The sequence below is a fragment of the Hippopotamus amphibius genome, chromosome X (genome assembly GCF_030028045.1).
Source record: "Hippopotamus amphibius kiboko isolate mHipAmp2 chromosome X, mHipAmp2.hap2, whole genome shotgun sequence".
Classification (NCBI taxonomy): Eukaryota; Metazoa; Chordata; class Mammalia; order Artiodactyla; family Hippopotamidae; genus Hippopotamus; species Hippopotamus amphibius.
In genome coordinates, this window is record NC_080203.1 from 77,646,196 (window position 1) to 77,671,738 (window position 25,543).

At 44.0% G+C, this 25,543-nt stretch overlaps 1 protein-coding gene across 4 annotated transcripts; it reads right to left on the minus strand.

The window, feature by feature from the left end:
* Positions 1 to 1,965: 1,965 nt before the first annotated feature.
* DGAT2L6 (diacylglycerol O-acyltransferase 2 like 6) lies at positions 1,966 to 20,899 on the minus strand. Of its 4 annotated transcripts, none has more exons than XM_057718715.1 (7): positions 20,204 to 20,899; positions 8,758 to 8,868; positions 8,153 to 8,223; positions 7,580 to 7,784; positions 5,992 to 6,166; positions 3,492 to 3,703; positions 1,966 to 3,011 (listed from the first exon to the last, which is right to left on the minus strand). In XM_057718715.1, exons 1-7 carry the CDS (start codon positions 20,292 to 20,294, stop codon positions 2,857 to 2,859), a joined length of 1,020 nt encoding a protein of 339 aa, XP_057574698.1. In that variant the 5' UTR covers positions 20,295 to 20,899; the 3' UTR covers positions 1,966 to 2,856. The 4 variants fall into 4 exon arrangements, with proteins under 4 accessions (XP_057574698.1, XP_057574700.1, XP_057574697.1 ...); XM_057718717.1 differs by lacking the exon at positions 20,204 to 20,899 and adding an exon at positions 14,528 to 20,172 and having other exon boundaries at positions 8,758 to 9,487; XM_057718714.1 differs by lacking the exon at positions 20,204 to 20,899 and adding an exon at positions 9,413 to 12,355.
* Between the last annotated feature and the right edge of the window lie 4,644 nt (positions 20,900 to 25,543).

Below are 25,543 nucleotides of genomic sequence, written 5' to 3' on the forward strand. Positions count from 1 at the left end.
AGATCATCATAATAAACATAATAATAAAAAAAACCTTGAAGGATTGCAAAAATTACCAAAATGTGCCACAGAGACACGAAGTGAGCAAATACTGTTGGGAAAGTGGTGCTGATAGGTTTGCTCCACATAGGGTTGCCACAAATGTTCAATTTGTAAAAAAACGCATTATCTGCAAAGGGAAATAAAGGGAAGCACAATAAAAGGAGGCATGCCTGTGTAAATAGTTGTGTTATGATCACCTATATACAAATTTTTGTGTGATCGTGTGTTTTCAGTTCTTTGGGTATATATGTAGGAGTTGAATTGCTGGATCATATGATAACTTTTTTTGAGGAACTACCAAGCTGTTTTCCAAAGGGGCTGCACAATTTTATGTTCCCATCAGCAATGCCTTAAGAGTTCCAAATTCTCCATATCCTCACCAATACTATTTATTGTCTGTCTTTTTTATTATACTCATCCTAGGAGGTGTGAAATGGTATCTCATTTTAGTTTTGTATTACACTTCCCTAATGGTTAACTGATCATCTTTTCATTTGTATATCTTCTTTGGAGGAATGTATCTATTCAAAACCTTTGCCCATGTTTAATTGGGTTGTCTTTTTGTTGTTGAGTTGTAAGTTATTTATATATTCTGAATACTAGAGTTTTATCAGATACATAATTTGCAAATTTCTCCTATTCTGTGTGTTGTCTTTTCACTTTACTGATCGTGTCCTTTATTTATTTATTTATTTATGGCTGTGTTGGGTCTTCGTTCCTGCACTTGGGCTTTCTCTAGTTGCGGCCAGTGAGGGCTACTCTTTGTTGTGGTGTGTGGGCTTCTCATTGCAGTGGCTTATTGAGGAGCACGGGCTCTAGGTGTGCGGGCTTCAGTAGTTGTGGCATGTGGGCTCAGTAGTTGTGGCTTGTGGGCTCTAGAGCACAGGCTCAGTAGTTGTGGTGCATGGGCTTAGTTGCTCTGCGGCATGTGGGATCTTCCCAGACCAAGGATCGAACCCATGTCCCCTTCACTGGCAAGTGGATTCTTAACCACTGAGCCACCAGGGAAGTCCTTGATAGTGTCCTCTGAAGCACCAAAGTGTTTAATTTTAATGAAGTTCAACTTATCTATTTTTTCTTTTGTTGTTTGCGTTTCTGGTGTCATATGTAAGAAACCATTGCCAAATCCAAGGCAAGCAAACTACCCTATTTTTTCTTCTAAGACTCTTACAGTTTAAGCTCTCACTGTAGGTCTTTGATCCTTTTTGAGTTAATTTTTGTATATGGTATGAGGTAGGGTTCCAACTTCACCCTTTTCCATGTGAATATCTAGTTGTTGCTGCATCATTTATTAAAAAGACTATTCTTCTCCCCGCCCCCCGCCAATTGAATGAATCTTGGTACCCTTGGCAAAAATCAATTGACCATAAATGTAGAGTTTGTTTCTGGACTCTCAGTTCCCTTCTGTTGCTATAAAAGTTTATTTAAGTAATACATTATTTTTCGTGAGGCCTAACCTGGGACCACTTGGAGTAGAATCCGTGTCATTTTTACCCATACTTATTAACTAATTTAAGTAAAGTGCCATGGGACCTCATTTAGGAAAATGAAGTTGATTACTAGGTCTCCAAGAAATGAGGAATGGGAAGTGTGGCGGTTTTTCTATTAGTTACAGTTTTGGAATGGAATTAGCAAAACCTGGATTATGTGGCTTTGGGTAAGTTACTTCACCTCTAGGAGTTTAAGCTACTGTGAAATGGAGACAATGGCAGTCTCATGGGGCTGTGTTAGCATTCAGAGACAGAGGCAATGAAAATGATGGCATAGTCTCTGGTACACAGTGGGTTCTTTATTATTATTATTATTATCATCATCATTATTTTTTTTTTTTAGCTGCCCCATGCAGCTCATGGGATCTTAGTTCCCTGAGCAGGGATTGACCCTGGGCCCTCAGCAGTGAAAGCGAGGAGTCCTAACCACTGGACCGGCAGGGAATTCCCCGCAGTAGGTTCCTGACATAAAGCAGACTCACAACTGGTACGTGGTCTTGTAGGTGCCCTCCCTCCTCATCCACAGTGGTTATGTGGGATTAGGAGAGACGGGCTACTCGGGGCGTGCCTGTGCCAGTTGCCATGCTTCTGTCCTGTCTCCTACACTGTGCAGCAGTTCTGGTTCCACTACTCCACCTTTTCTGTCAAGTGCAGAATAAAGGGTGGATAAAGAAGAGGAAAATGACTCCCCACAGACCAGCTTTCCCGCTAGGTTTCAGGGAAGCCCAGCAGTGAACCACACAGTAATTAGGAAATAGTCATATCCTGTTTTGCATATCTACAGCTTTATTTTTATAGAAGAAATGGCATAATTATTTTTAATAAAGTTTTTGCTAGTGGAGAACTGTATCACAGCTGAGGGAATTGTGCTTGCTTTGGAAGTATAGCTTAGGTGCCTGGTTTACCTTGTGGTTGCCTCCAAATTGCAAGGAAAGGGCCAAGGGCCTAGGAGGAAACAAACCATCCTTGTTCTCAACAAGGCTTCTAAGCCTCAAGCTAAATAGTGATGGTATCACCAAGGCTCAGGAGGAAAAGACATGGTGTCCTTTGGCTTCTCATTCCTCTGATCAGAGTTGGCTGGAGTTGGGGGCAAAAAAGATCTGTGGACTCACAAGACTCTGCTTGCTAAACTGGGCTGTTGCCCAGTCTTCCCCATTCCTCTGGTTCCTTCCTCTAAGCCGGATTCATTAAGTACTTTCTGGCTTGGTTGGCCTCCTCACTCAACCCTGAGATCCTCCCCTCTCCCGAGATTCTTCCTTCCCTGTGGCCCTACTTGGATCCCTCAATGCTTTTGGGGTTCAATAACGGGGACATCCAGCTGCTGTTATATGATTGTCAGCTCCTGGGTCTCAGGGAGGCCATACTGAACTTTGTGCTGGTCAAACAGCTTGCGCAGGGCGCTGACGTAGAGTGTGTGGTACTTGTCCACCGTCTTCTTGTTTGGCTTCTTAATTTTGGGAATTGGCAGGGGTTCCCCAACTGTGGGGAAGGAGGAGAGACAAGCATCAGACCTCCCCCCACCCCCAACTCAAATTACACATCCTTCAGAGGGAGGTACATATTGAAACTTAGTATCTGGGTCCTCTCCACTTCCTTTGTTCTTTCCCTCTGCTCCAACCCCATCCTGTCCCACGTTCCCCAAATACCTAATCTCATGCATGCTTAAGAGAATGAGAGTAAACCTAGGACAGTGCTGAAGGAATGTATGCAAATAATGTAGCCCTCATGGCAGCTGTTGAACTGTGTCCTTCCCACGAATGGCCACAACTCTGATCTGTTTAGTTGTCCTCCCCACCCTGCCCTCAACCACAACCACTGGAATTCCTGCTGCCCATCCAAGCTGTGTGCTGGGTCCCCTGACACTTGAGGGAATACTTGTGGTGGGGTGCGGGGGGCGGGGGGAGGGCAGGGGGAGGGAAATCAAGGACCAGGGTGGGCCAAAGATGCTGGAAAACTTACCAACCGTGGTAATGGGCCTATTGAAAGGCAGGAAGCCCCAGGATCCTCGAGTGAGGCCCCGGCCATAGAAGGTACAGAAACTTAGCCTCAGGGTTTTTTTGATTGTGTCCTGCAAGGTTTTTTGGAAGAACCTTAGCCATGTGCCCTCAGGGAAGGTTGGTTGTTTGTGAACCTCATTCTCTCCAAAGGAATAGGAAGGGACAAGGTATGATCTGCAAAGAGACAGGCAGAAGTGTGAGCTTTCCCAGGAAGCTCCCTGCAGTGAAACCCTCTCCAAGGTAGGAACCCCTACAATTTCCCTATTATAGGACAAGAGTCCAAGCATCCAAGCATCTCCAGCCTTGTGTCTCATTCTTACTATGCTCCACACCACCCCGCAACGGAACCCTTTGAGGGGAGTTGCTGCACCTTGTCCTGTGATGGGAGGAAACTAATCTCAGGAAATCTAATTGCCTTTATTGCACGCAGCATCCAGAGTGACCTTCCTAAACTGTGTATCTGGACATGCCCCTCCTCTCTTTAAAACTCTTCCAGAGCTCCTCACTTTGTACCACGCTGCTTAGCAAGGCCTTTGTGCTCTAGCCTTCCTACCTGGCTAGCTTCTCCTCTTCCCAGCCCTTCGCCACAATCTGCTTAGACATACTAAGTGTGCTACGTTCTTGCTTGTCTGTGCGTCTTTGTACATCATGCTCCTCCTGCTAGAACTGCCCTCCCTCTGTCTTCACGTGGCTAATTCTATTCTGCCCTTCGCTACTCAGCTCCAGCTCCACCCCCTTGAACTACCTCCAGTTCTTTGACCCCCTCCAATTCCTTCCACTCCCACCCCCTGCATCTAGCGCGTACCTCTTTCCTACATGAACACTACCCCAACTCTGTACTACAATCATCTCCTTGCCTGGTTGACTCCCAGTAGACAGCAAGCGAGTCAAAAGTCGGAACTCTGTCTTATTCATCTTTCAACCCCAACGGCCTGGCATAGTGCCTGACATGTCCTCATAGGCCCTCCCTGAATGCTTGAGTTCTCTCTCCCTTTTGGTCTGACTGGTAATTCCTACTAATATTTCAATTCACAGTTCAAATGTCACCCACTTATGACACTTCTACTTTGGGTAAAAGGCTTTCCATCAATTGGTGCTCTCATAGCGCTTTGTATATACGTCCACTATGTCACATCTTTCATTCGACAAATATTTATTGAGTTCTTTCTATGTGCCAGCTCTTTTTTAAGCCCTGAGGACACATCGGGGAACACAATGGATTAAAAAAAAATCTCTGTCCTCATGGAGCTTACCTTTCCTTACGGGAAGACAGACAATAAACAGTAACAATGAACAAATAAAAAAAACATATATGTAAAGAAATAAAATTGATGACATATGAGAAGATGATAAGTGCAATGGGAAAAAGATCCAGAAGGATGGTCAGGATAGACCTTATTGAGAAGAGACATTTGAGCAAAGGCCTGGAGGAGGTATAGGAATGAGCCAAACAGTTATTTGGAGGAAAAATGTCCCAGAGGGTAGAGCTAGTGCAAAGGCCCTAAGGGAGGAGCGTGCAGCTTGTTTGAGGGACAGCAAGGAAGCCAGTGTAGCTCTAATGGAGTGAGCAAGGGGCAAGGCAGTGGGTGATGAGATCAGAGACATGGCTAAGGACCAGATCATTTAGGGTCTTGCAGGCACTTGTAAAGACTTTGGTTTTGCTCGGAGTGAAATGGGAGCCACTGGAACATTTGGAGTAGTGAGTGACAGGATCTGACTCAACTGAATAGGGTCATCCTGGCCACGGTTGAGAACAGACTCTTGGATGTGAGGGAGGCAAGGACAGAAGCAGGGACAGCACTGAGGAGACCGCTGTGATAATCCAGGGGAGAGACGATGGGGTGGTAAGCCAGGAGGAGGTAGTTGAGATGGTAAGTGGTCAGCTTCTGGATATATTTTGTAATTATATGTGAATATGTCTGTCTTCCATTGGACTGTGTGTTCCTTAAAGGCAAGAACCAGGTCTTATTTATTTTTATATCCTCAATGCCTAGTACTATGCCTGACACACAGTAGCTGTTCAATAACTGCTGAATGAATGCATTCTCTTTCTCAAACCAGATTATATGCTTTTTGAGGGCAGTATTCACGTCTTATGCATCTTTGCAATCCCCACAGCATCAAGTCCAGTGCCTTCTTCGCCCTGGGTAGGTTCTCTGGGCCTCACAGTTCATGGGTCGATAATAGACTGAAGTTCCACTTCTCCAAACCCCCAGCCTACCAGGCTAGTGGGCAGAAGGTAAAGGTCTTTTACTGTTCTTTCTCCAACTTCAAGTTTTAAAAGTACCCACCAGACTGTGTCTGGAGGCCCAAACACCCTTAAGGCACAGTGTGAGGGAGTAGAGAGAAGCAATCAGAATGAAGAGGGAACTCCCTTTAACAGGTTTCCAAGGAAGGGCACCATTCTGGAGAGGTGCTACAGAGGCATCCTGACGATAGGGCACCAAAACTGAGGTACTCACCCTGTCTTCAGTGCCAACTTCACAAAACCTTTACGCTGTTTAAGGAGGATGGTAGAGGCTCCTGGGTGGCATAAGAGGGCTTCAGCAGCTCCACCCACCACGATAACCACAGCATTGCCTGAACCTTTCTTGGTCAGCAAATACTTCAAGGCCAGCTCACTCACTGGGCACACACCTGTGAAACCAAAGAGTCAAGTGGTATAACAAACTTGGTGCTTGAGGACAGGGTAAGGGGTTCCTCTGGGGTCTTCCTGCTAGAGACATTTCTGTCTCCTGACTGTGCTTGTTTCCACTCTTCAGTCTTTAACCTCCACATACTGGGTTAGTGCTAGCCTGAGGTTGGTCCTTAGGATCAGCTGCTTGCCTTGGGGCTCTGTGCTACTACAGCTGGGGCTACACTGAGTTCTTCTGCCTACTTTCTCTTAGCTCTGTGGTATGTAAGCCCATCCCTTCCTTCTCTACCCAGGAACCACAGCTGTCTTCCACTCCCCCCAGGCTGATGGTACTTGAGACTCTCCAGAGTTCTCTTCCCTAGAAGTAATCAGGAATTCCCACCACCAACCTGCTTCCTCCTTAGAGCAACCTGGCAAAGGGAAGCCATTGACTGGGATTTCTGGAGGGTAGGCAGACCTAGGATCTTGTCCAAGCCAAAATGAAATGTAGATGAACCATGGAGTGAGGATGATATCCTCTTGCCCAACAGTCATAGAGTTTTTCCTCACCTCTGCTTCCCATCTTTGCCCTGTGCTTACCTTCTATTCTCTCCTGAGATGGCAGACATTGGCTCCAGGCCACAGTCCTTGAGATCCAGGTTCATACCAACCTCAAAGGGGAGCAGATCCATCCCCTGGGACTCTACTGGTCCCACCTGGCCCCTCCAGATATAAATGTATCTTACCTTTTAATGTCTGGCTTCAGTTGTTTTCTGGTGTCCAGAAGGATGGCTATTCATCCAAAGAGAAGGGCATTTGGCACAGTACCCTGGCTTGAAGCCTGGCATGGGAAGTTGTCCTGGATTCTGATGGATACCTATCCTTTATCCCTTGATGTCTTATGCAAGTTTGAAGGGGTTCTCAGGATATGAAGGTGATGGGCAAAGAGGGTACCAGCTAGTACAAAAGACTTAAAAGTGTCTTTGAGATGCCCTGGGATAAGAGCAGCTACATAAATGACTGGCCTAAAGAAGCCAATTGACATCCCACAAAAAAATCTGGCAAAGTGTAGCTGAGCCGTCCCATTCATGACTGATTTCCTCTACATTTGGTTTTGCTATTTGGCTTTTGCCTTCTGCTTTCCACTTTGGCTTTGATCCTGAACTCCAGGCTTCTGTTTCCTCCTCTGAAAGGATCCTTGGCAACTCTTATGAATGCCCATAACTTACCCTGCTGCCTAATCAAACCCTGACTCCCAGATCTTGGACAGAACCTGAGGCTTGGCCACATATTCCTGTTACTGGCCCAGTGTGTTCTGGACTCATTTTCTACTAAGTCCTCTTCCAGCAGGGAGTGAGAACTGTAGTGACTGTCAAGGTTTATTGAAGCTGGAGCCCTGAGGTAGGTCAGAGAATGGAATGATTTTTTATACTCACCCATTGACATCACATAATCTCGCACAATTGGGATCCAGAAGATCCCTTCCAGGGTCCCTACATAAGGAGTGATGGCTGGGAAAATCCGAGCAAAGCCAGTGGCCTCAGTGGCAAAGTTGACGAAGACACCATAAGAGAGAATGCCATGGGGGTGGCTGGCAATGATATAGTTGTGTTTGGGACAGAGGTCATGAGTCTTCACCAGCTGTTAGAAGGAGATTGAATCAGAGAAGTGGATAGCAGGAAGAGAGGACATGTGGACACAGATCCCAGCAGGTAGTCTGTGTTTCCCTTGGGGAGCCCCAAACCCCTATTCACTGGGATGTCTTCACTGTCACAGGATTGCCAGGGGTTATGATACTCAGAGAGGCTGACCTGGGTTTGCCACCGTGAGGCAAGGTGCTATCCATTTGTCTCCCCACCTGCCCATCTACCTTGGGCCCCTACTCTGCGTTATGCCTCTGGGCCATGACCTCCACTGCTGGCCACCAAAGCCTGTGAAAACATGGGGCTGAATGGGGAGGGAGAGTCTGGCCAACAGGGACTGAGGGCATCCAGAGGAAGGGTAGTCACCTTTACTGGGAAGTAATTTCGGAAATATTTCCAGAGGGTCCAGTTTCGTACCCAAGCTGAACGCCTACCACCTGCAGGTACAGAAGGGAAGGGAAGAGCGGGTGAGATCTCGTCAATCCTTCTAGTTCTCTCCGAGGTGGAGGCTTCTTCCTAAAGTTTTCAGGTCGCAGGAGGGGCCTCCTTCTCACATTTCCATATTTCTTGGGCACAGAGCTATAGGTACTGCCCCCGAATCCAGCCCCCAAGGAGACACTGGAAGCCCTGCTTCTCTGGAGCAGCCAGAAAGGTGAGAGGGAAATAGCCTGAGGCTGGGAACACCTGCCCAGAAACCAGCCTCAATTCTTCCTGGGCAGCCTGGCAGAGGCCTCTGTTCCCTGCTGAGCTTTGCCCTCCTGTCTCCCTCCCCTTCCCTCTACCCTCCTTTGCTCCTCTCCCTCTCTCCCTCACTTTACCTCCCTGACCTCCTTTCCTTACCCTTTCCCCTTCTTTCCTCTCCCCACCTCTTCTCACTCTGCTTCTCCCCCTCTCTCCTTCCACTCCCGCCCCATCCCTGTAGTTCCATCCTTGGCACAGACAGGGACCACCACTCTTCCCTTGTTTCTTACCTTGACTGTGGGTGTTCCAGTCATAGGCGAGCCAGGCTAAGGCAAGCATGGACACTATCCAGAATTTAGTGAACACCAGAAAGTAGGGTATAAGAAGAATAGGAATAGCTCCTGAGGGGACACAAAGTGTTCGTGCCTTTCAGTTCCCTTCAAGTTTAATTCACCTCTCATAACCCCGATCTCAGCTCTGTGGTGAAGGAGCAAGTCAAGGCCAGTGTGAGACTTTTCTCTCCTCATCCTCTCCAACCCCCCACCCCACTCCAAGTTCTGCTGTGGTCCAGGATGACCTCTGAGTCCCTGGATCTGGGTTCCCTTGATGGCTGAGATCTTAACCGAGGAAACGGCAGAACCATGACATTCTCAGAGTAGGTCCTCAGCTGTGGTTGAAGGACAGCACTACTTGGCAATTGGAAGGAACGGCACCTTGGGCCGGTGGCTGATATCCCCATTCTGGGACCTCAGGAAGTCCCTTCTGAAAGCTCAACCCGCCTTCCTTTGTGGAACTGCTCTGTCGGCACATTCCAGTGGAGAGGGGCTGCCTGCAGTGTATGGGCTATTTGATGCTGAGAGGAAACTACTTTATTATATAACATATAATAAACACTTTATTATATGTTAAATATATTATAAAACACCATATTAGAAACTGCTTTACTGTGTTCGATTTTGTCCCATTCAAAATGTCCGTGATACATCTGACAGCAGTGGGAGTTGAATTCCACTTTAAAATCTGCATTCAAGAGAAAGAGGGACTCAGTACACATATTGTGAATTTAAAAATACCCAGCTAAAGGAATGACTTCTTTGACCAGATAATCACATCACAGTAGATACAAGTTTCAGAGAAGGGGAAGAAACTCAAGAGTTACCTACCAGCAGGTTTGTCTCTCGCACTTTGGGCTTAGATGAAAATAACAGGAAAAAGATGGAATGGGCATTAAAAAAAAAAAGTCATGTTATGGAGTAGAAGAAACCTTAGTGATAGACTGAATTCCCCTTCCAAGAGCTGGTTGGGATGGTTGTTGTAAGCATGCTAATAGGAAAGAGTAGGGAGGAATTTTATGGGAAGATTGCCATGGATAAAAAGCCTGCTACCTCTGACCATCATAAAAGATGAGAGGAAATTTGCTGGGTAAGCTTTAGAAGAAAACTCAAAGTTAAATATGAATCATTATTAATTAAAGGCAGTCTAAGTGGATCATTTCTTTTATATCTTACTTCTAATAAATTTAGCTTGTTTCGCCAGTATTTAGAACAGTGCCTTGAATGCAATAGGTGTTCAACAAATACCTACAGACTGACTGAAAGATAGAGAAATGTTTTTTCTTCTCAATATTAGGTAGACTTAAATGATTTGTGTTTAGTCAGCATTTATGTTATTTAAATCCGACGTTATTTTAAAAGTATAGATGGGTTAATTGCGGGCCTTATATCTGATCATTTTCAGTTATCCACCAGTCTTAAAGGTAGTCTACCGAGAGCCATACCTCGATAAACACCATCCTCCTTGTGGAATCTATTAGAACTGCAGATGTGGCACCTCAGAAGACCATAAGTGTCCTTTGAGGGCAATCCTGCCAGACCCAGCCTGTGTGAGTATCATCGGTGTCACTCATGGTGACAAAAGTGGGATTTAAAGAGAGAGGAGAAACAGGCCAAACATGGACTCCTTCGTGGAACAAGGAGTTCCTTGACAAAAAGCAAGGGTGTCTGAGGCAAGAATGAAGAACAACCATTTGTGTATGTGTATGTGTGGCCCTGCCATAGACATTACGACCTTGACACAAAGAGATGCTTCCAACATCTTGTCCATGTTCAAGTGAGTAGTTTTGGAGAGGATTATCAAGGAAGAAGTTCATATAAGGCAGGCTCCTAATTTAGTTTGTACTGAAGATGGCTAAGCCATTCTAATAGCTGTGTAGCATAGTATCTCATCATAATTTTTATCTCATTTCCCTTATACCTAATGATGCTTAACAGCTTTTCATGTATTCATGTGCCTTTTGTACATCCTTTTTTGGTAAAGTGTCTTTTGAAATATTTGGCCCATTTTTCAATTAGGTTGTTTGTTTTCTTGGTGAGTTTTGAGAGAGTCCTTTATACAATCTGGATACTACTTTCATCGGATATGTGATTTTCAAACATTTTCTCCTGTCTGTGTTTATCTTCTTTTATTTTTTTGGCTGTGCCGTGTGGCTTGCGGGATCTTAGTGCCCCAACCAGGGACTGAACCCAGGCCCTCAGCAGTGAAGCTCGAGTCCTAACCACTGGACAGCCAAGGAATTCCCTGTTTTTTTCTTTTTATTCTCTTAACAGTGTCTTTCTTAAAGCAAAAGCTTTTAATTTTGATGAAGTCCAATTTATCGGGTTTCTTTTTCTTTTACAGATTGCGCTTTTGATGTTAAATCTAAGAACCCTTTACTTAACCTCAGGCCATGAAGGTTTTCTCCTATGTTTTTTACTAAAAGTTTTACAGTTTTATGTTTTACTTTTTAGATCTGTGATCCGTTTCGAGTTAATATTATAATAAGGTGTGAGATTTTGGTCAAGGTCCATTTACTACATATGGATAACCAATTGTTCCAACATTATTGTTGAAAAGACAATCCTTCCTCCATCGAATTGCTTTTGTATCTTTGTCAAAAATCTATTGGCAAAAAAAACTTATAATATTCTAGAAGAAAAATGACCTTTAAAAATGAAAATAACTACATTTTTATTTTTAAATTTTGTGTAACTTACATCTCTAATAAATTACGGCTTGATTATGTTTTAATAAAAAAAATCTATTGGCCGTATTTGTGTGGGTCTATTTTTGGACTCTCTATTCTGTTCCACTGATCCACGTGTTTGTCTCTTCACCAATACATCACTGTCTTGATTACTGTAGTTTTATACCAAGTCTTAAAATCAGGTAGTATGATCCTCTAACTATTCTTTCTCCAAAATTGTTTTAGGTATTGTAGTTCCTTTGTTTTGCTATATAAATTTTAGAATCAGCTTGTCAATGTTTATAAAAACTCCTGATGAGAGTTTTCAAATTAAACTTTTTATTTTGAAAAAAACTTTAGATTGACAGAAAATTTGCAAGAATATTTTAATAAAATCCCACATAAACTTCACCTACATCTACTTATTGTTAACATTTTACATTTGATTTATTTCTAAATATAAGTATATAAATATATGTTTGTATTTGAGAGTTCATTGCAGAGATCACAACCCTTTGCTCCCAAATAACTGTATATTTTCTAAAAATTAAGGCATTCTTTTACCTGATAGCACCCACAGTTCTATTATCAAATTTGGGAAATTTAGTATTAAGGAAAAACTATTATCTAATACACCCTGTTGGGATTTTATTTGAGTTGTGTTACATTTATAGATTAGTTTTGGGAAGAACTGACATCTTTACTATGTTGAGTCTTTCAATCCATGAACACAGTACGTCTCTAACTATTTAAGTCTTTAATTTTATTTATTAGCATTTTATAGTTTTCAGCCTACAAGCACTGTGCAGGTTTTACTAATCTATTCATAAGCATTTTATTTTTTTGGAGGCATTTAAACGGTATTATGTTTAAATTTCTATTTTCAATTGTTCTCCACTAGTATATAGAAACGTGGTTGATTTTTATGTGAGATCTTGAGAACTGTGACTTTGTTAACCTCATTTGTTAGTTCTTAGAGGATTTTTTTAAAGCAGATTTAAAAAAAATTAATTTAATGGGATTTTCTACACAGGTGATCATGCCATCTGTGAATCAGGACAGTTTTATTTCTTACTTTTTAAAAAATTTATATATTTATTTATTTATTGGCTGCGTTGGGTCTTCGTTGCTGTGTGCAGGCTTTCTCTAGTTGTGTTGAGTGGGGGTTACTCTTCGTTGTGGTGTGCGGGCTCCTCATTGCGATGGCTTCTCTTGTTGCGGATCATGGCCTCTAGGTGCACGTGCTTCAGTAGTTGTGGCTCATGGGCTCAGTAGTTGTGGCACACGGGCTTAGTTGCTCGATGGCATGTGGGATCTTTCCAGACAAGGGATTGAACTCGTGTCCCCTGCGTTGGCAGGCGGACACTTAACCACTGTGCCAACAGGGAAGTCCCATTTCTTACTTTTCAATGTGTATGCTTTTCTTTCTTTTTTTCTTTTCCTTTTTGCTTTACTGCACTTGCTAGGACTTTTTGTATGATGTTGACTACAAATGGTGAGAGTGAACATCCCTGCTTTGCTCCTCATCTTAGGGAGAAAGCTTTCAGTCTTTCACCATTAAGTATGATGTTAGCTGCAGGTTTTTTATAGATGTTCTTTATCAAGTTGAGAAAGTTGCCTTCTATTCCTAGTTTGCTGAGAGATTTTATCATGGATTAACGTTTGTCAAATGCTTTTTCTACATCAGTTGATATAATTGTGTGTGTTTTTTCTCCCTTATGTGGTTAATATGGTAGTTTACATTGAGTGATTTTCAAATATTTACACATGCATTCCTGGGATAAAGCACACTTGGTCATGGTATTTTTTTTTTTTTTTTGGTCATGGTATTTTAATCTTTGTAATATATTGCTGGATTTGACTTGCTAGTATTTTGTTGAGGATTTTCGCATTTATGAGGGATACTGGTCTGTAGTTTTCTTTTTTATACTGTTTTCTCTGGTTTTTGTATCAGGGTCTGGCCTCATAAACGAGTTGGCAAGTGTTCCTTCCTCTTCTATTTTTTGGAAAAGATTGTGTAGAATTTGTGATATATCATCTTTAAAATGTTTGGAAGAATATGCCATTGAAACCATCTGGGCCTGCAGATTTCTGTTTTGGAAGGTTTATAACCTTCCAAAATTAAAATTTAATGTAATAGTTAGAGGTTATCTATTTCATTTTGGGTGAGTTTTGGTTGTTTGTGGTTTTCAAGGAAGTCTTCAAATATAATTGTTAATTTGTCTATTTTTTTTTCAGTTCTGTCAGTTTTCACTTCATATATTTTGAAACTCTATTGTTAGTTGCACAGACATTTAGGATAGTTATGTCTTCTTGGTGAATTGACCCTTTTACCATTATGTAATAACCTTCATTACCCTTCGTCTTGACTTTAAAAAAATAAATTTAAACCTGTACACCCTCAAATTACTAATGGTTACTAGCTTAAGTTAAAGATGGTATCAATATGAATCTAAGTGGGTCCTTTCTTCAAATCATCTCTGATTCATCTGGCTTGCTCACTTTCCCCATATAGTGATAGCCAACATTTACTGTACACTCATCATGTAAAGCAAAGTATTTCATGTGCATATTTTATTTAATCTTCATAAAGACCCCATTAGGACAATAAACATTCTCATTTTGTGGATGAGGAACCCAAGTTCAGAGACGTTAAATAACCATGTAAGGCCCACACAGCTAGCTAGTGGGTGAGCCAGAGCTGAGAACTCACTCACACTCTTCCTCCGGAGATTGTTCCTCTTAACCACTAAGCTCTAATTATTGCTTTCCTTTAGTCAGTTATTAATTCCCGTCAGTTCTGTCCTCCAAACATCTTTCAAATTGTTCTATTCCCCACTTCTATGCTACCATACGATCCAAGCCACCATGCCAATGTCTTCTAAATAGGTTCCCTGTTTGCATTTGAGACATGATGCAGCCAGCATGCTAAATGCAAATCTCTGTCCTTCTATAGCATATAACCAAGAACATGGCTGTGATTACTTAATGGATCAAAATTAATGATAAATATGAGAACCTATGGGGGTTAATGGTAATTTAATAATTCAACAACTCACATGACTTCCCATGACTCTTAGGATCAAGTCCAGTCTTGTAACCTTGCTTCCGAAGGTCCTCCGTGATGGAGCCCCTGGCCAACCCCTGGCTCTTTGCATGCCACCATACTGTTCTTCTGTCAGTTTCTTCAATTCATTCTGTTTTCCAGCCTCTGGGCTTCTGTGCATGTTATACCTTTTGCCTGGAAAACTCTTTCCTCAGCTCTTTGCCTGGCTAGTTCCTATTCATATTTCAGGCCTCAGGGAAAATGTCACAGTTTCAACATTTTGGAGCTATCTTTAACTTCTCTCCCATTCCAAAAAAAAGATCTCTCCCATTCATCCTCCTGCCTCTGCCTCCATTGCCACTGCTGTGGTCCAGAACTTGACCTCCTCTGGGCTGGACTGCAGTCTTTTGTCTATTCTTGCCTGCTGGTCTCTTCCCCTCCAGTCTATTTTCCATGCCGCTGTCAGATATATTTTTAAAACACAGTCATAATGCTTGTCTCCTCTGAAATCTTCAATATTTTCCCTTCGCTGACAGGATAAAGTCTGAACATGTTAGCCTGGCATTTAAGGCCCTCCATGGACCGGCCCCACACACCTTCCTGACCTCATCTCTCAGCATCGGCACTCACATCCCTTATGATCTAGCATGAGATCCCCACACCACTGTAGGGACACAGGGTGATCTGAAGTGGCTCATGGATGGAAAGTTATTTTAATGTGTAGTGAATAAAAGTGAATTCATGGTGGTAATATAAATTTTCCTGTTAGAATATATTAACTTAGGTTACAGGATTGATTCGATTTGGGGAAAAAAATGTTAGGAAATAATAGCATAGGTGGTACTCAGCTGTGGAAAGAACCAGAAGATGGGATGTAAATGGCCGAAGAGTGAGAAATGGAAGTCCAACCACCTTAGTCTACTCCCCATTCTTTCAGCCCACATCATGCAATTTCACATCTCCATGCCTCTGGTGATGCTGTTCCCTTATTCTGATTACCCTCTCTCCAACTTTCTGTCTATATCAAAATTCTCTCAGCCATCAAGGCTTAGCTCAAATGATACCTCCTTGATGGTATCTTTGCTTATTCTCTGGTCAGAATGAAGAGTTCCCTCCTGTACACACCCACAACACATTACTTCTGCTTCTATTTGGTCCTGTTTCATTTTGCTGGTTGTGTAGTTAGCACCTTACGTGTCTGGCCCTCTGCCTATTAGGCAGTAAGCTTCTTGAGAACAGCCTTCAGCACAGTGCCAAGCACAGGAAGATGACTCAGGATAAATATATTTGTTACATTCAATTGTAGCACAGGGAAGTTTGATTTCAAAATTCTCCAAGTGGCAGGTGAATGTTAACAGAGAGAGAAACCAACAATGCCCTTATTCCAAATAAAGAAAGGCCTTTGGAGGTTCCAGGCTGTGCATGAGTGTGTAAGGCTATGGGCAACCTGTCATTTCCAGTGTAAAGTGAAAACCCGGCACCTTCATCAGTTGGCTCAAAGCATTCCAAAATCCAAGAACATGGCTGGTTTGTCACAGACAAATTTCTGTGGCTTTGTGGTTACACAGTGGATCTGTATGACTATAAGTATAAAAACCCATGAGAGTAAATAAAATAATTTAAAAATTCAACAAACATAGACTGAGCACACCTTGTGTGAAATCCCTGCGCTAGAAGCACTGAGGGCAGGGGTGGGGCCTGGAAGGAGGGGGGTGAAGAGCGTAAGTACGCAAATGGTGAAAATAATGTAAGTGTGGTCACTGATGCCGCGCATGGAGCATTTATCGTCAGCAAGCACTCTGTTCAGCACTTAATGTGCATTATCTCATTTAATCCTCTCATGATCCTGAGACGTAGATAGTTTTATTATCCCCATTTTACGCAGGAAGAAATGGAGGCTCAGAGAGTTCATGTATCTTCACTCCAAGTTTTGGGGAAGAAAAGTAGGGAGCATTTGTTCAGTCTTTATTATGAACCAAGAGCTATTTTAAGCACTTTGTGTATGCTTAATTAATTTTAAGTCATATTAAGACATGTAAAAAATAAAGTTCCTGTCTTCCAGAAACTCATAGTCTAGAGGGGAAGACTGGTACCACAAATGATGGATATATCCCAGAGGGTGAGAACAACACAGTTAGCATTCAAATGTCATTATATGGGAATCAAAGGATGAAGGCCATTCTCTACTCCTGGGTAATCTAGAAAGGCTTCTTGCAGACGGTAAGATTTAAACTGAATCTTGGAGGAAGAGTAGGGTTTTGATAGATGGATTAGTGGCAGAAGGGCCTCCACACGTAAGGAAGAGCTTGAACGAAGGCCTGGAGATGGAAGAGTAATACCATAACTCACAAAAGTACAGGGAGCACGGGAACACCATGGAGCAGGAGATGACGCTGGGAAGGAAGCAGGGGAGCTCAGGTCTGATGCTGAAGGGAATGAGAAGCCAGTGACGGTTCTTAGCAGGGGAAGAGCACGATCATATCTGTGTATCAGGAAGGTCCTTTGAGATGACTATGGGAACAGGAGAAACTAAGGCAGGGAGGTCAGCTAAGAGTTGCAGTGACTTAGATGAGAGGCGATGGGAACCTGAAATAGGCTACTATTCCTGAAATCCATTTGAAAGAAACTCTGGAGGCAGAATTTTCACGGGTTGGCAGTTGATTGGATGTAGGGGGTGAAGGAGACCGAGCAGTGAATGATGCTTTGAAAGGGCCTGTGGGAATGTTGGGAAGGTATCAAAGTCTCTATTTGCCTCATTTTGTAGGATCTAGTTACTCATTATTTTTCCTGAAGGTGCAATGAAATCAGAGTCTAGGGTGCCTGTCTCGGAAGCGGTAGTCACTCTTCTGTTGATCAAATGTCTTATGAGGTGGGGTGATTGGGCTCCAAGTAATATCAATTTCTATAACAGAAAGAAAGAAAATGAACATCTATTGAGGGTTTCCTCTCCTCTTTGATTATCAGAATGGTCTTAAGAGCTCTGTGTTACAACAGTGGAGGGTGAATGACTTACTTGCACAAGGTCACATAACAAGTAAATGGCAGACCTGGTCTGACTCCCAAGACTATGTTCTCTTTTCTGTAGTATCAGCAACCAGAGACAAGAGGCAGGCTCACAAAAAAAAAGGATGTTCAGGAGAGGGAAAAAAGAATAAGAAGTGGACTTAAAAGTCTTTACTGAGGTGAAGAAATCTGGAAGAATCAACTGTGTCAAGCCTGAAATATAATTTCTCGCCTGAAATCTTGTGAGAAATATAACAATGACAAGACGTGGCTTCTGTTTTCATGGAGTTTATTGGGTAGAAGAGGCAAAGGTATAAAGGCTGCTACCCAACCAATTTTTACAAAATGCTCTGGACTTTCAGAGATAGTGTAGTCTCAGGTTGCCAGGAAAGTGTTGCAGAGAGGGTATGACTTGAGCAATATCTCAAAGCAGAGGCTGTCCATGGATAGTCCCGGAAGGGTGATCAGGGACTCTTTTAAGTGGAGGCAATAGAGCAGAAGTGAAGGAGTAAGAGAGTAAGTACCCTTCGCATTTGCTCTGTGAATAGACTGCCTGAAATACAAGCTTCACCTAGGGGAAGAGTAGGGGGACGTGCTGGTAAAGAGTTAGAGCCAGAGAGTGGAGCAGGGCCTTGAATACCCAGGATAACACATTTGTACTTCATCAAGCAGACAAGGGAAAATCACTGACTATTTCTGAGCAGGAGAGGGCTGTAATCAAAGATGCATTTGAAAGACTCTTTCTGGATGTAGGCAGTGGAATATACTGGAGAGGGTGGCGAGTAGAAGGCCAGGAAAGAGGGTATTGCAACAGTTTAGATCGATGGTGATAGAAGCCCAGAAAAGAGACAGATGGAGAGCCATCCTTTAACTGGAACCTGGGCCTCAGAGGGCCTCTCAGGAGCATTAACTAATTCCAAGGATCATGAATATTTATATTCCACATCTCCCCCAACCATCTTTTCATTCCTCTCTTCTCACTTCTTTCCTCCTTCTTGTCCCTCTGCCTCTTCTCTCCCCCGCTTCCCTACTTTTTCCCCCATCAATTCCAGTAGTGCTCAGTAATCAGCCAGGATGCTGAACATTATTCAGTAGGGAGGAGAAGCGCTGAAGGGAGGCTCTGAGCAAGGCAGAAAGAATGAAGGAAAGAGGGTGAGAAAGAGAAGGAAGAAAGGAATTAGGAAGGAGGAAGGGAGGGAGGGAGGACACTTTCATGTATGGAGCCTTTACTGTGAACCAGGCCATGGACCCTTTTGGCAGTCTAAGGAAGCCTGTAAATCTCTTCTCTGAATAGTATTTTTAAATGCACAAAATAAAATACACAGACTTACAAAGGAAACTCATCATAGTAAAACCCCATTATCAAAATATTGCCAAAAAAAGATGTGATTCGGGATTTCCCTGGTGGCACAGTGGTTAAGAATCCGCCTGCCAATGTAGGGGACATGGGTTCGATTCCTGGTCCGGGAAGATCCCATATGCCTCAGAGCAACTAAGCCCGAGCGCCACAACTACTAAGCCTGTGCTCTAGAGCCCACGAGCCACAACTACTGAGCCCTGTGCTGCAACTGAAGCCCACGTGCCTAGAGCCCACGCTCCGCAATGAGAAGCCACCGCACTGAGAAGCCTGCACACTGCAATGAAGAGGAGCCCCTGCTAACTGTAACTAGAGAAAGCCTGCGCGCAGCAACAAAGACCCAACATAGCCAAAATTAAATAAAATAAATAAAATTTAAAAAACGTGATACAGTAACATGGGCTTCTTGATTTATGCATTAAATAACCACACTTAATGGTAGTTCCAATAACTACTGAAATTTGGAAGTGGTAACAAGCAGAAATGAGCTTTTGAGGTGCCTGCAACAACTGGCATGTGAGATGTAAATCTCTGTGATGTCTATTACCGACAAATTCACCGGCACTTCTGTGGTTTGCTGCCTACATTCATCATTTCAATATGAGGTCAGTGAAAATAAAGAAGTAATTTTTTTCCATCCAAATTCAATACTGTCCCTCCCTGCCTCATTCTAGGTCTACAGGTCCCTGGTTAAGAACCTCTGCTCTATGGAGTCATACAGCCTCCCACAGATGGGACCTGGCAGCCTCCTAACCTGTCCCATCCTTCAGGATGACATTTCTCCACGTCCAGTTTCCAAACTTGCCCCTATAATTGGATGCCCACAAAGCCCTGGTTTCTGACTGAGAAAAGCTTGGAGCTTTCAGCCCATCTGACCAGCACTGATGACTGTCATGCTCTGAGTCCATTGAAGAACTGGCCCTTTCTCAAAATTCTGTCTAATGAGACACTCAGGCAGCCCTCAGATTTTCCATAATTCTCTCATCATAGTCTTATACTGGAAGATCACCTTACATCTACTCAGTAACACCAACTCTGCCCCTGTCCCCAAATAGGACTCTTTTTAGCTAGTTCACAGGAGGCAGTCCTGAGAGAAGGCTGGGGTGATCTTTAAACAAGAACAATTGCAGCCTCACTCCTGGCCTTTGTGCCCCTCAATTGCGAGGAGAGAAATCTAATGAACTCAACAGGAGTCATTTCTCTGGGTGGAGTCCTTCCCAGAGAGAGGGGCCAACCAAATGAACTCTGTAGAGCCCTCCTCATCTGGAGATTCCTAGTCTCTTTCTTTCTCTGTTCCCTTGTGCTCTCCAGCCCCTGGGGTTCACTCACCTAAAAAGACATAGACGGGGACCCACTGCAAAACAGAGAGGGTTTGGAGGGTTTCCTGAAGATCCAGCCGGGAGAAGAAGCCCATGGCCATGGTGCTGTTCTGTGGTGGCAAGAAGCCCAAACAGAAGGCCGGTGCCTCTAAAGCGGAGCTGATCACAGGTGCTTTGCTTTAATCTCATCACCGAGTCCCTTTATACCGCTGGAGGTTTTAGCCTTGACCTAACCTTTTCTCCAGTCTTCCCTGTTCTCTGCTCCACCCCAACTTCCTACACATACATCAGGTTTCAGATCATACTATCTAATCATACTATATTAATCTCCTTAATATGCATTCTTTCCCCACAGGTGCTCAATTGCCTCGGGGTGGTTCTAGCTGTGTGTGTGGGGGGGTGGAGGGGGGTCCCTGATAAATTAGTGCAGGAAAAGGGAATGGCTTAGGCCTCAAACGGAATCTCTGAAAAGCAGTCTGCTACTTTTCCCTGCTTAAGGAAAGGAACCTGATGAGCACACTTATTGCTGCCCTGGTGGATGCTCTTTGACTCATCCTGTCTTCTGTGAGAGCCACCTAGTCAACTAGAGCCTTTTTCTGCATAAATATCTAGACTTCTCAGATTCCCTCCTGTGCCTCTGTTCCCAGGGGCTCTGTACCAGCGGCCAGTGGGAGAAGCATCGCACAGAGAGCAGACCTGTCTTCCAGTCCTGGCTCCACGAAGTTCCTCCCCGGACACTGTGGGGAATTGCTCCATTTCTCTAGATCTGTTATTGGAAGGCAATCTAGTTTGGACTTTAGAGCCAGATAGCTGGGGTTCAGATCTTAGCTCTGCCACTTACAAGTTGGTGAACCTCTGTGCCTCGGTTTCCCCATCTGTAAAATGGGGATAATAATTGTACCTACTTCACAGGGTTGTTCTGAGGACTGGGCGAGTGAACGTAAAGCACTTAGCACAGGGTCTGGCACACAGTAGGTACTATTGTAAGTGTTTCCTGTTATTATTCTTTGTTTAATTACATTAATGTCTATTGAACATCTATTATGTTTCAGGCTAAAAGGCTTGCTTCTGCACACCGGCCTTTTCAAAATTAAAGATTGTGTCCAGGTCCCAGACCTCTGGATTCATTTTTTCGATAACTATTGAGTGATTACTGTTTGCCAGGGTGCGGTTCTAGGTGTTGAGGATTAAGTGGGGAAGAAGATGGGCGTGATTCCTGCCTTCACTAAACTCACAGTCTAGTGGAAGAGACGGACATTAAAAAATCATGAAACTGTCTATACACTTGATTTTGTGATAACTGTCCTAAAGGAAAAGGCCAGTAATTCTCAGCATAAGGCCTCGAATGTAGGTGCTCAAAAAAAATCTTTAAAATGTAATCAAAAAGGTTTCTAGGAAAATCAAACACAAAAATGGTATCAAGTGTGCTACAAGTACAAGGAAATATTGATTCCTTAGCCTTTTCCAGGAAGATTAGTGGAACTCTGTCTCCCTCCCTACCTCCCACTCTGGTTTGGGCCTCCTCGATTAGACTGACTAACATGAATCTTCAGAGTTGAGCTTAGGGAACGTTTCTGGTGCATTGCGGGATGTGCTGTCCTTCCCCAACGTACCCTCCATGGCCGCTTGACATGCTACCCCTCCTCCTCTTCCTCTTTCTTTTCTTCCCCCTGGCTAGCCAGGGTTATCAAGCTGCTTCTTGGGGCTACTCGGCCACATACAGGGTGAGATGTGTTAGATCACATCTGCTCAGAATTTGCAGGGGAGGAGGCAGAGAGGTAAGAGGTGAGCCTGGGCTCTTCCAAGGGAAAGCACAGATGTGAGGAGGGTGAGAGTATCCTGGATAGACGAGTTCCACAATGTTGACAGCTCTAAGGCTGCTTACAAATCAGGTCTCTTCCCTGCTTCACTTTCAGATGGGTAAATTGAAGAGGCCTAGGAAGGGCTCACACAGGGTACTAGAGGCAGGGCAAGGACACACCGATTTCCATTTCTGTCTCCCTAATGTCCGGCACAGGGCCTAGTACAGCGTAGGCATTCAAGTAAATGCTTGTGTAACAGATAATGAGGTCTGGTCTCCTGGTTCCTTGAGCAAGATGGACTGGCAGGGTTGGGCCATGACTCTGATTGGTCAGCCCTTTCCCTCCCCAAACAAAGAGCATACTGTCTGAGCTGGAGCCTTCCTGAGCCAAATAGGCAAGTGTGACACAAACACCAGTGAATGTAGTCAAAGCAGGAAGAAGAGAAGTAGGTGAGCAGACAAATCCTGATTTGTCTCATGATTTCCCAATTACAGTTCAACCAACCAACAAGGAAAAGCTTAGCTGCCTTGGAGTAAGCAGTACCAAAGGAGAGGTGGCCGAGAAGCACAAAAGGGTCTGCTAATTTCATTCATAAACATTTAGGGCTTTTCTAACCCTCAAGAAACTCACAGTCCAGCATGTGAGGTGGACATAATCACAGACACCCGTATGGGGTGCCATGGGGTGTGCAGACACAGAGGAGAAGCACCCACCAGCCTGAGGAGGGCAGGGAAGGCTCTGTGGAAGTGGGGGTGCTGCGGTGAAGAGAAAGGGTGCAAAAGGCATGGCAGGGCCACACGGCAAAGACTGTAATTAGCTCGCCAAACCAGAAGCTAAGAAGCTTTGCAGGAACAACAGAAAAACAAAGAAGACTGGGAGGAAAAGAAGATCAAGGGGACCAGGGATCTCAGAAGAGGGGGGTGGAAGTGAGGAAAACTCTCAGAAAGAAGCAGCCCTAGGATTCTTCTTTCTGGATTCTGAAGGTTCACCCTCAGCCTTCAGAATGACTCATTTCTAGAAAGCTTTAGATAGCTGAGGTTTTGCCATAATGTTTTTTCTTCTGATTATTCTCCTTCAGTCATACCCTTATTTGGTTTGGTACTGCAATTTCAGCAATACCTGAAGAGGAGAACCTATTTAATGCCAGGCAATGGGCTAGGTACTATACAAGGTCATATATATAGTCCCTTCTTTCACCAAATTTTTATCGAGGTTCTACTACAAGCCTGGCATTGTCCTAGGTTGACAATCGTGTGTGTGGTGGGTCAGGGGGCTGGCAGGGAGTGAAAGAAGTGCACACATCATCAATACAAGGATTGGGGCCACCAGAGAAGTACAAAGAAGACAGAGGGGAAGGCTAGTAGCTGTGTGATCTTAGACAAGACACTTCCCTTCTTTGAGTTTCATTTTTCTCCTCTGGAAAAAGGGGCTAATCAAATTTATTTGCTGTGAGGACTAGTGGTAATGTTTGAAAAGTTCTCAGGCAGTGTCTGATACCATGGTCACACTACCAGGAGCTGCTCCATGGGACTGGTATTCAGCTAGGGGGAGGTGGCATTTGCAATGGGCTTCAACAGGCAGAGAAGTAGGGAGCATGATGTGTCTTGTGGTGGCCCAGGGGGACACAGAAGTCTGCAGGTTTGTTTTGGCACAGGGACTAGTTTCGTTTGACAGGAACCTCAGGTTTGTGGAGGGGAGCAGAAGGAGAGAAGACTGGACATTGGTAAGGGGGGATGTTTTCCTTATAAATTCCTTTATGTCTGGAGATCAGCTCTAGAAAGAAGCTACTGAAAGTAAATGAACCCAGGAGTAGTGGCTGGAGGAGGGGACCGAGGAGGTGGAGAGTGGGCCCAGAACAGGGTATTTCAAAATCGCTTGGAAGTCACTGGATCACTTCTCAGGGCAGGCAGGCTCTGGGGAACAGCAGCATCTAGTGCCTTGGTTCAGGCTAGAATGACTGACCATGTCTGTTTGCCAGGGACTGAGGAGTTGCCTGGGATGCAGGACTTTCAGTGCTAAAACCAGGGTGGTCTGGGGCTCATTGGGACAGCTGGTCCCCTAGTTCAGGCCTTCCTCACTGTCTCCTGGACTTTAGCAGGCTGCTCCCCGCTGCTCTCCCTTCCTTTGGTCCTTTGCTGCTAGAGGATTGCTGTCAAACACAACTCTTACCCTCTGCTCTGTTTGCAACCCCCCAAAGGCTCCAGGATCAAGTTCAAAGCCCAGAGCCTGGCCTCCAGAGCCCGTTCTACACTGGTTTCCACCCTCCTTGAAAGTCTCACTTCCCATAACTTTCACACCACACCAGATACAGCTTCCTTTCCCAGCCAGGAAGTGCCCTTTACTATTCTGGGCCTTTGCCCACGGTTGTCTCTTATCAGCCTAACTCCTACCCATGCTTCAAGGTTCCATGAAAATGTCATTGTCAGATTCTCCACTCTGCTCTCTCCTCCAGATTTGCAAGGTACATTATACATACTTTTGGGAGAGCACATATTAGGAAGTTAGTTTGAGAGTACAGACCCCACTGCTATATCCAGCTTCTAGTGCAATGCTTTGTGTACAGTAAGCTTTTGGTGTATATATCTTGAATAGTCAGCATATTCACATGATTCAAAATTCAAAAGGACCTATAGGGAAATTCAGTGAAAAGCCTCCTTCCCACTCCTGGCCTCTAACAATCCCACACCCCCCCCCACCCAGGGATATTTAATGTGTGCCCAAGCAAATAAGGTAATTTACTTTATTAAATGAATAAAGGAAATAACAGTAGAAACTTGGAAACAATCCAAATGTTCAAAATCTGGGCCTGGCTAAGTAAGCTATTATAGAGCAATCTTATAGACTAATCTGCAGTCATTAAAAGTCATTAAAATTATTATAAGGCAGGCTCTGTAGTATATGATATGGTAAGCTTTCAAAGCAGAGTATAAAGCAGACCTCTCCACTGAATACACTTTGTGAAAATGTGGTCCCTTCAGTGATAGGATGAAAGGAGGTCTGAGAGAGAAATGATTGCTGCTTTAAGGTGAAGGGATTCTGGGTTTTCTTTTATGTAAAGTTTTTTGAATATGAAAAGAAAGAGGCTGCATTATTGTGAATCTGCCTGATGAAGAAGCGTGATTCATGATGGGACTCATTCATTCAATAATTCATTCTGCAGACACTGAATGCCGGCTTTGTCAGGAGGAGGAGGACAGAAACGGTGTTGAGCTTCTCAGGAAGAGCACTAAGTAGGTGATGGGCCCTAAGAAGCTCTAATGGAGCCAGAGGGGTTGGCAGTGTGATGAGTTCATTGCCAGGCTGTTGAATTTGAGTTTTTGTTCATCAAGAGGAGCTGTGTGGTAGATGACAGGATATGGGTCGGGGAGCTCAGCAGAAAGGTCAGGGCTAGTGCTGGCCATCAGCATACATGTGGTGAGTCACGGAAGCCAGAGGTGGGGTGAGTTCACCCAGGCAGAAAGTAGACACGGAAAGGAGAAGACAGGTTCCATAAAGCTGGTGAGGAGTCTTTCTGCCAATCTCTCAATGTCTCTGAGCCGGGGAGAAGG

Excerpts from the sequence above, each read along its gene's own strand:
- DGAT2L6 (XM_057718714.1), bottom strand. The coding sequence starts at position 9,521 with ATGTGTACTGAGTCCCTCTTTCTCTTGAATGCAGATTTTAAAGTGGAA. Across the intron at positions 8,869-9,412 it reads ATGGGACAAAATCGAACACA|GAGCTATTCCTATTCTTCTT; the intron begins GTAAAGCAGTTT and ends GTGTCCCCTCAG. Across the intron at positions 8,224-8,757 it reads CTGGAACACCCACAGTCAAG|GTGGTAGGCGTTCAGCTTGG; the intron begins GTAAGAAACAAG and ends CTGTACCTGCAG.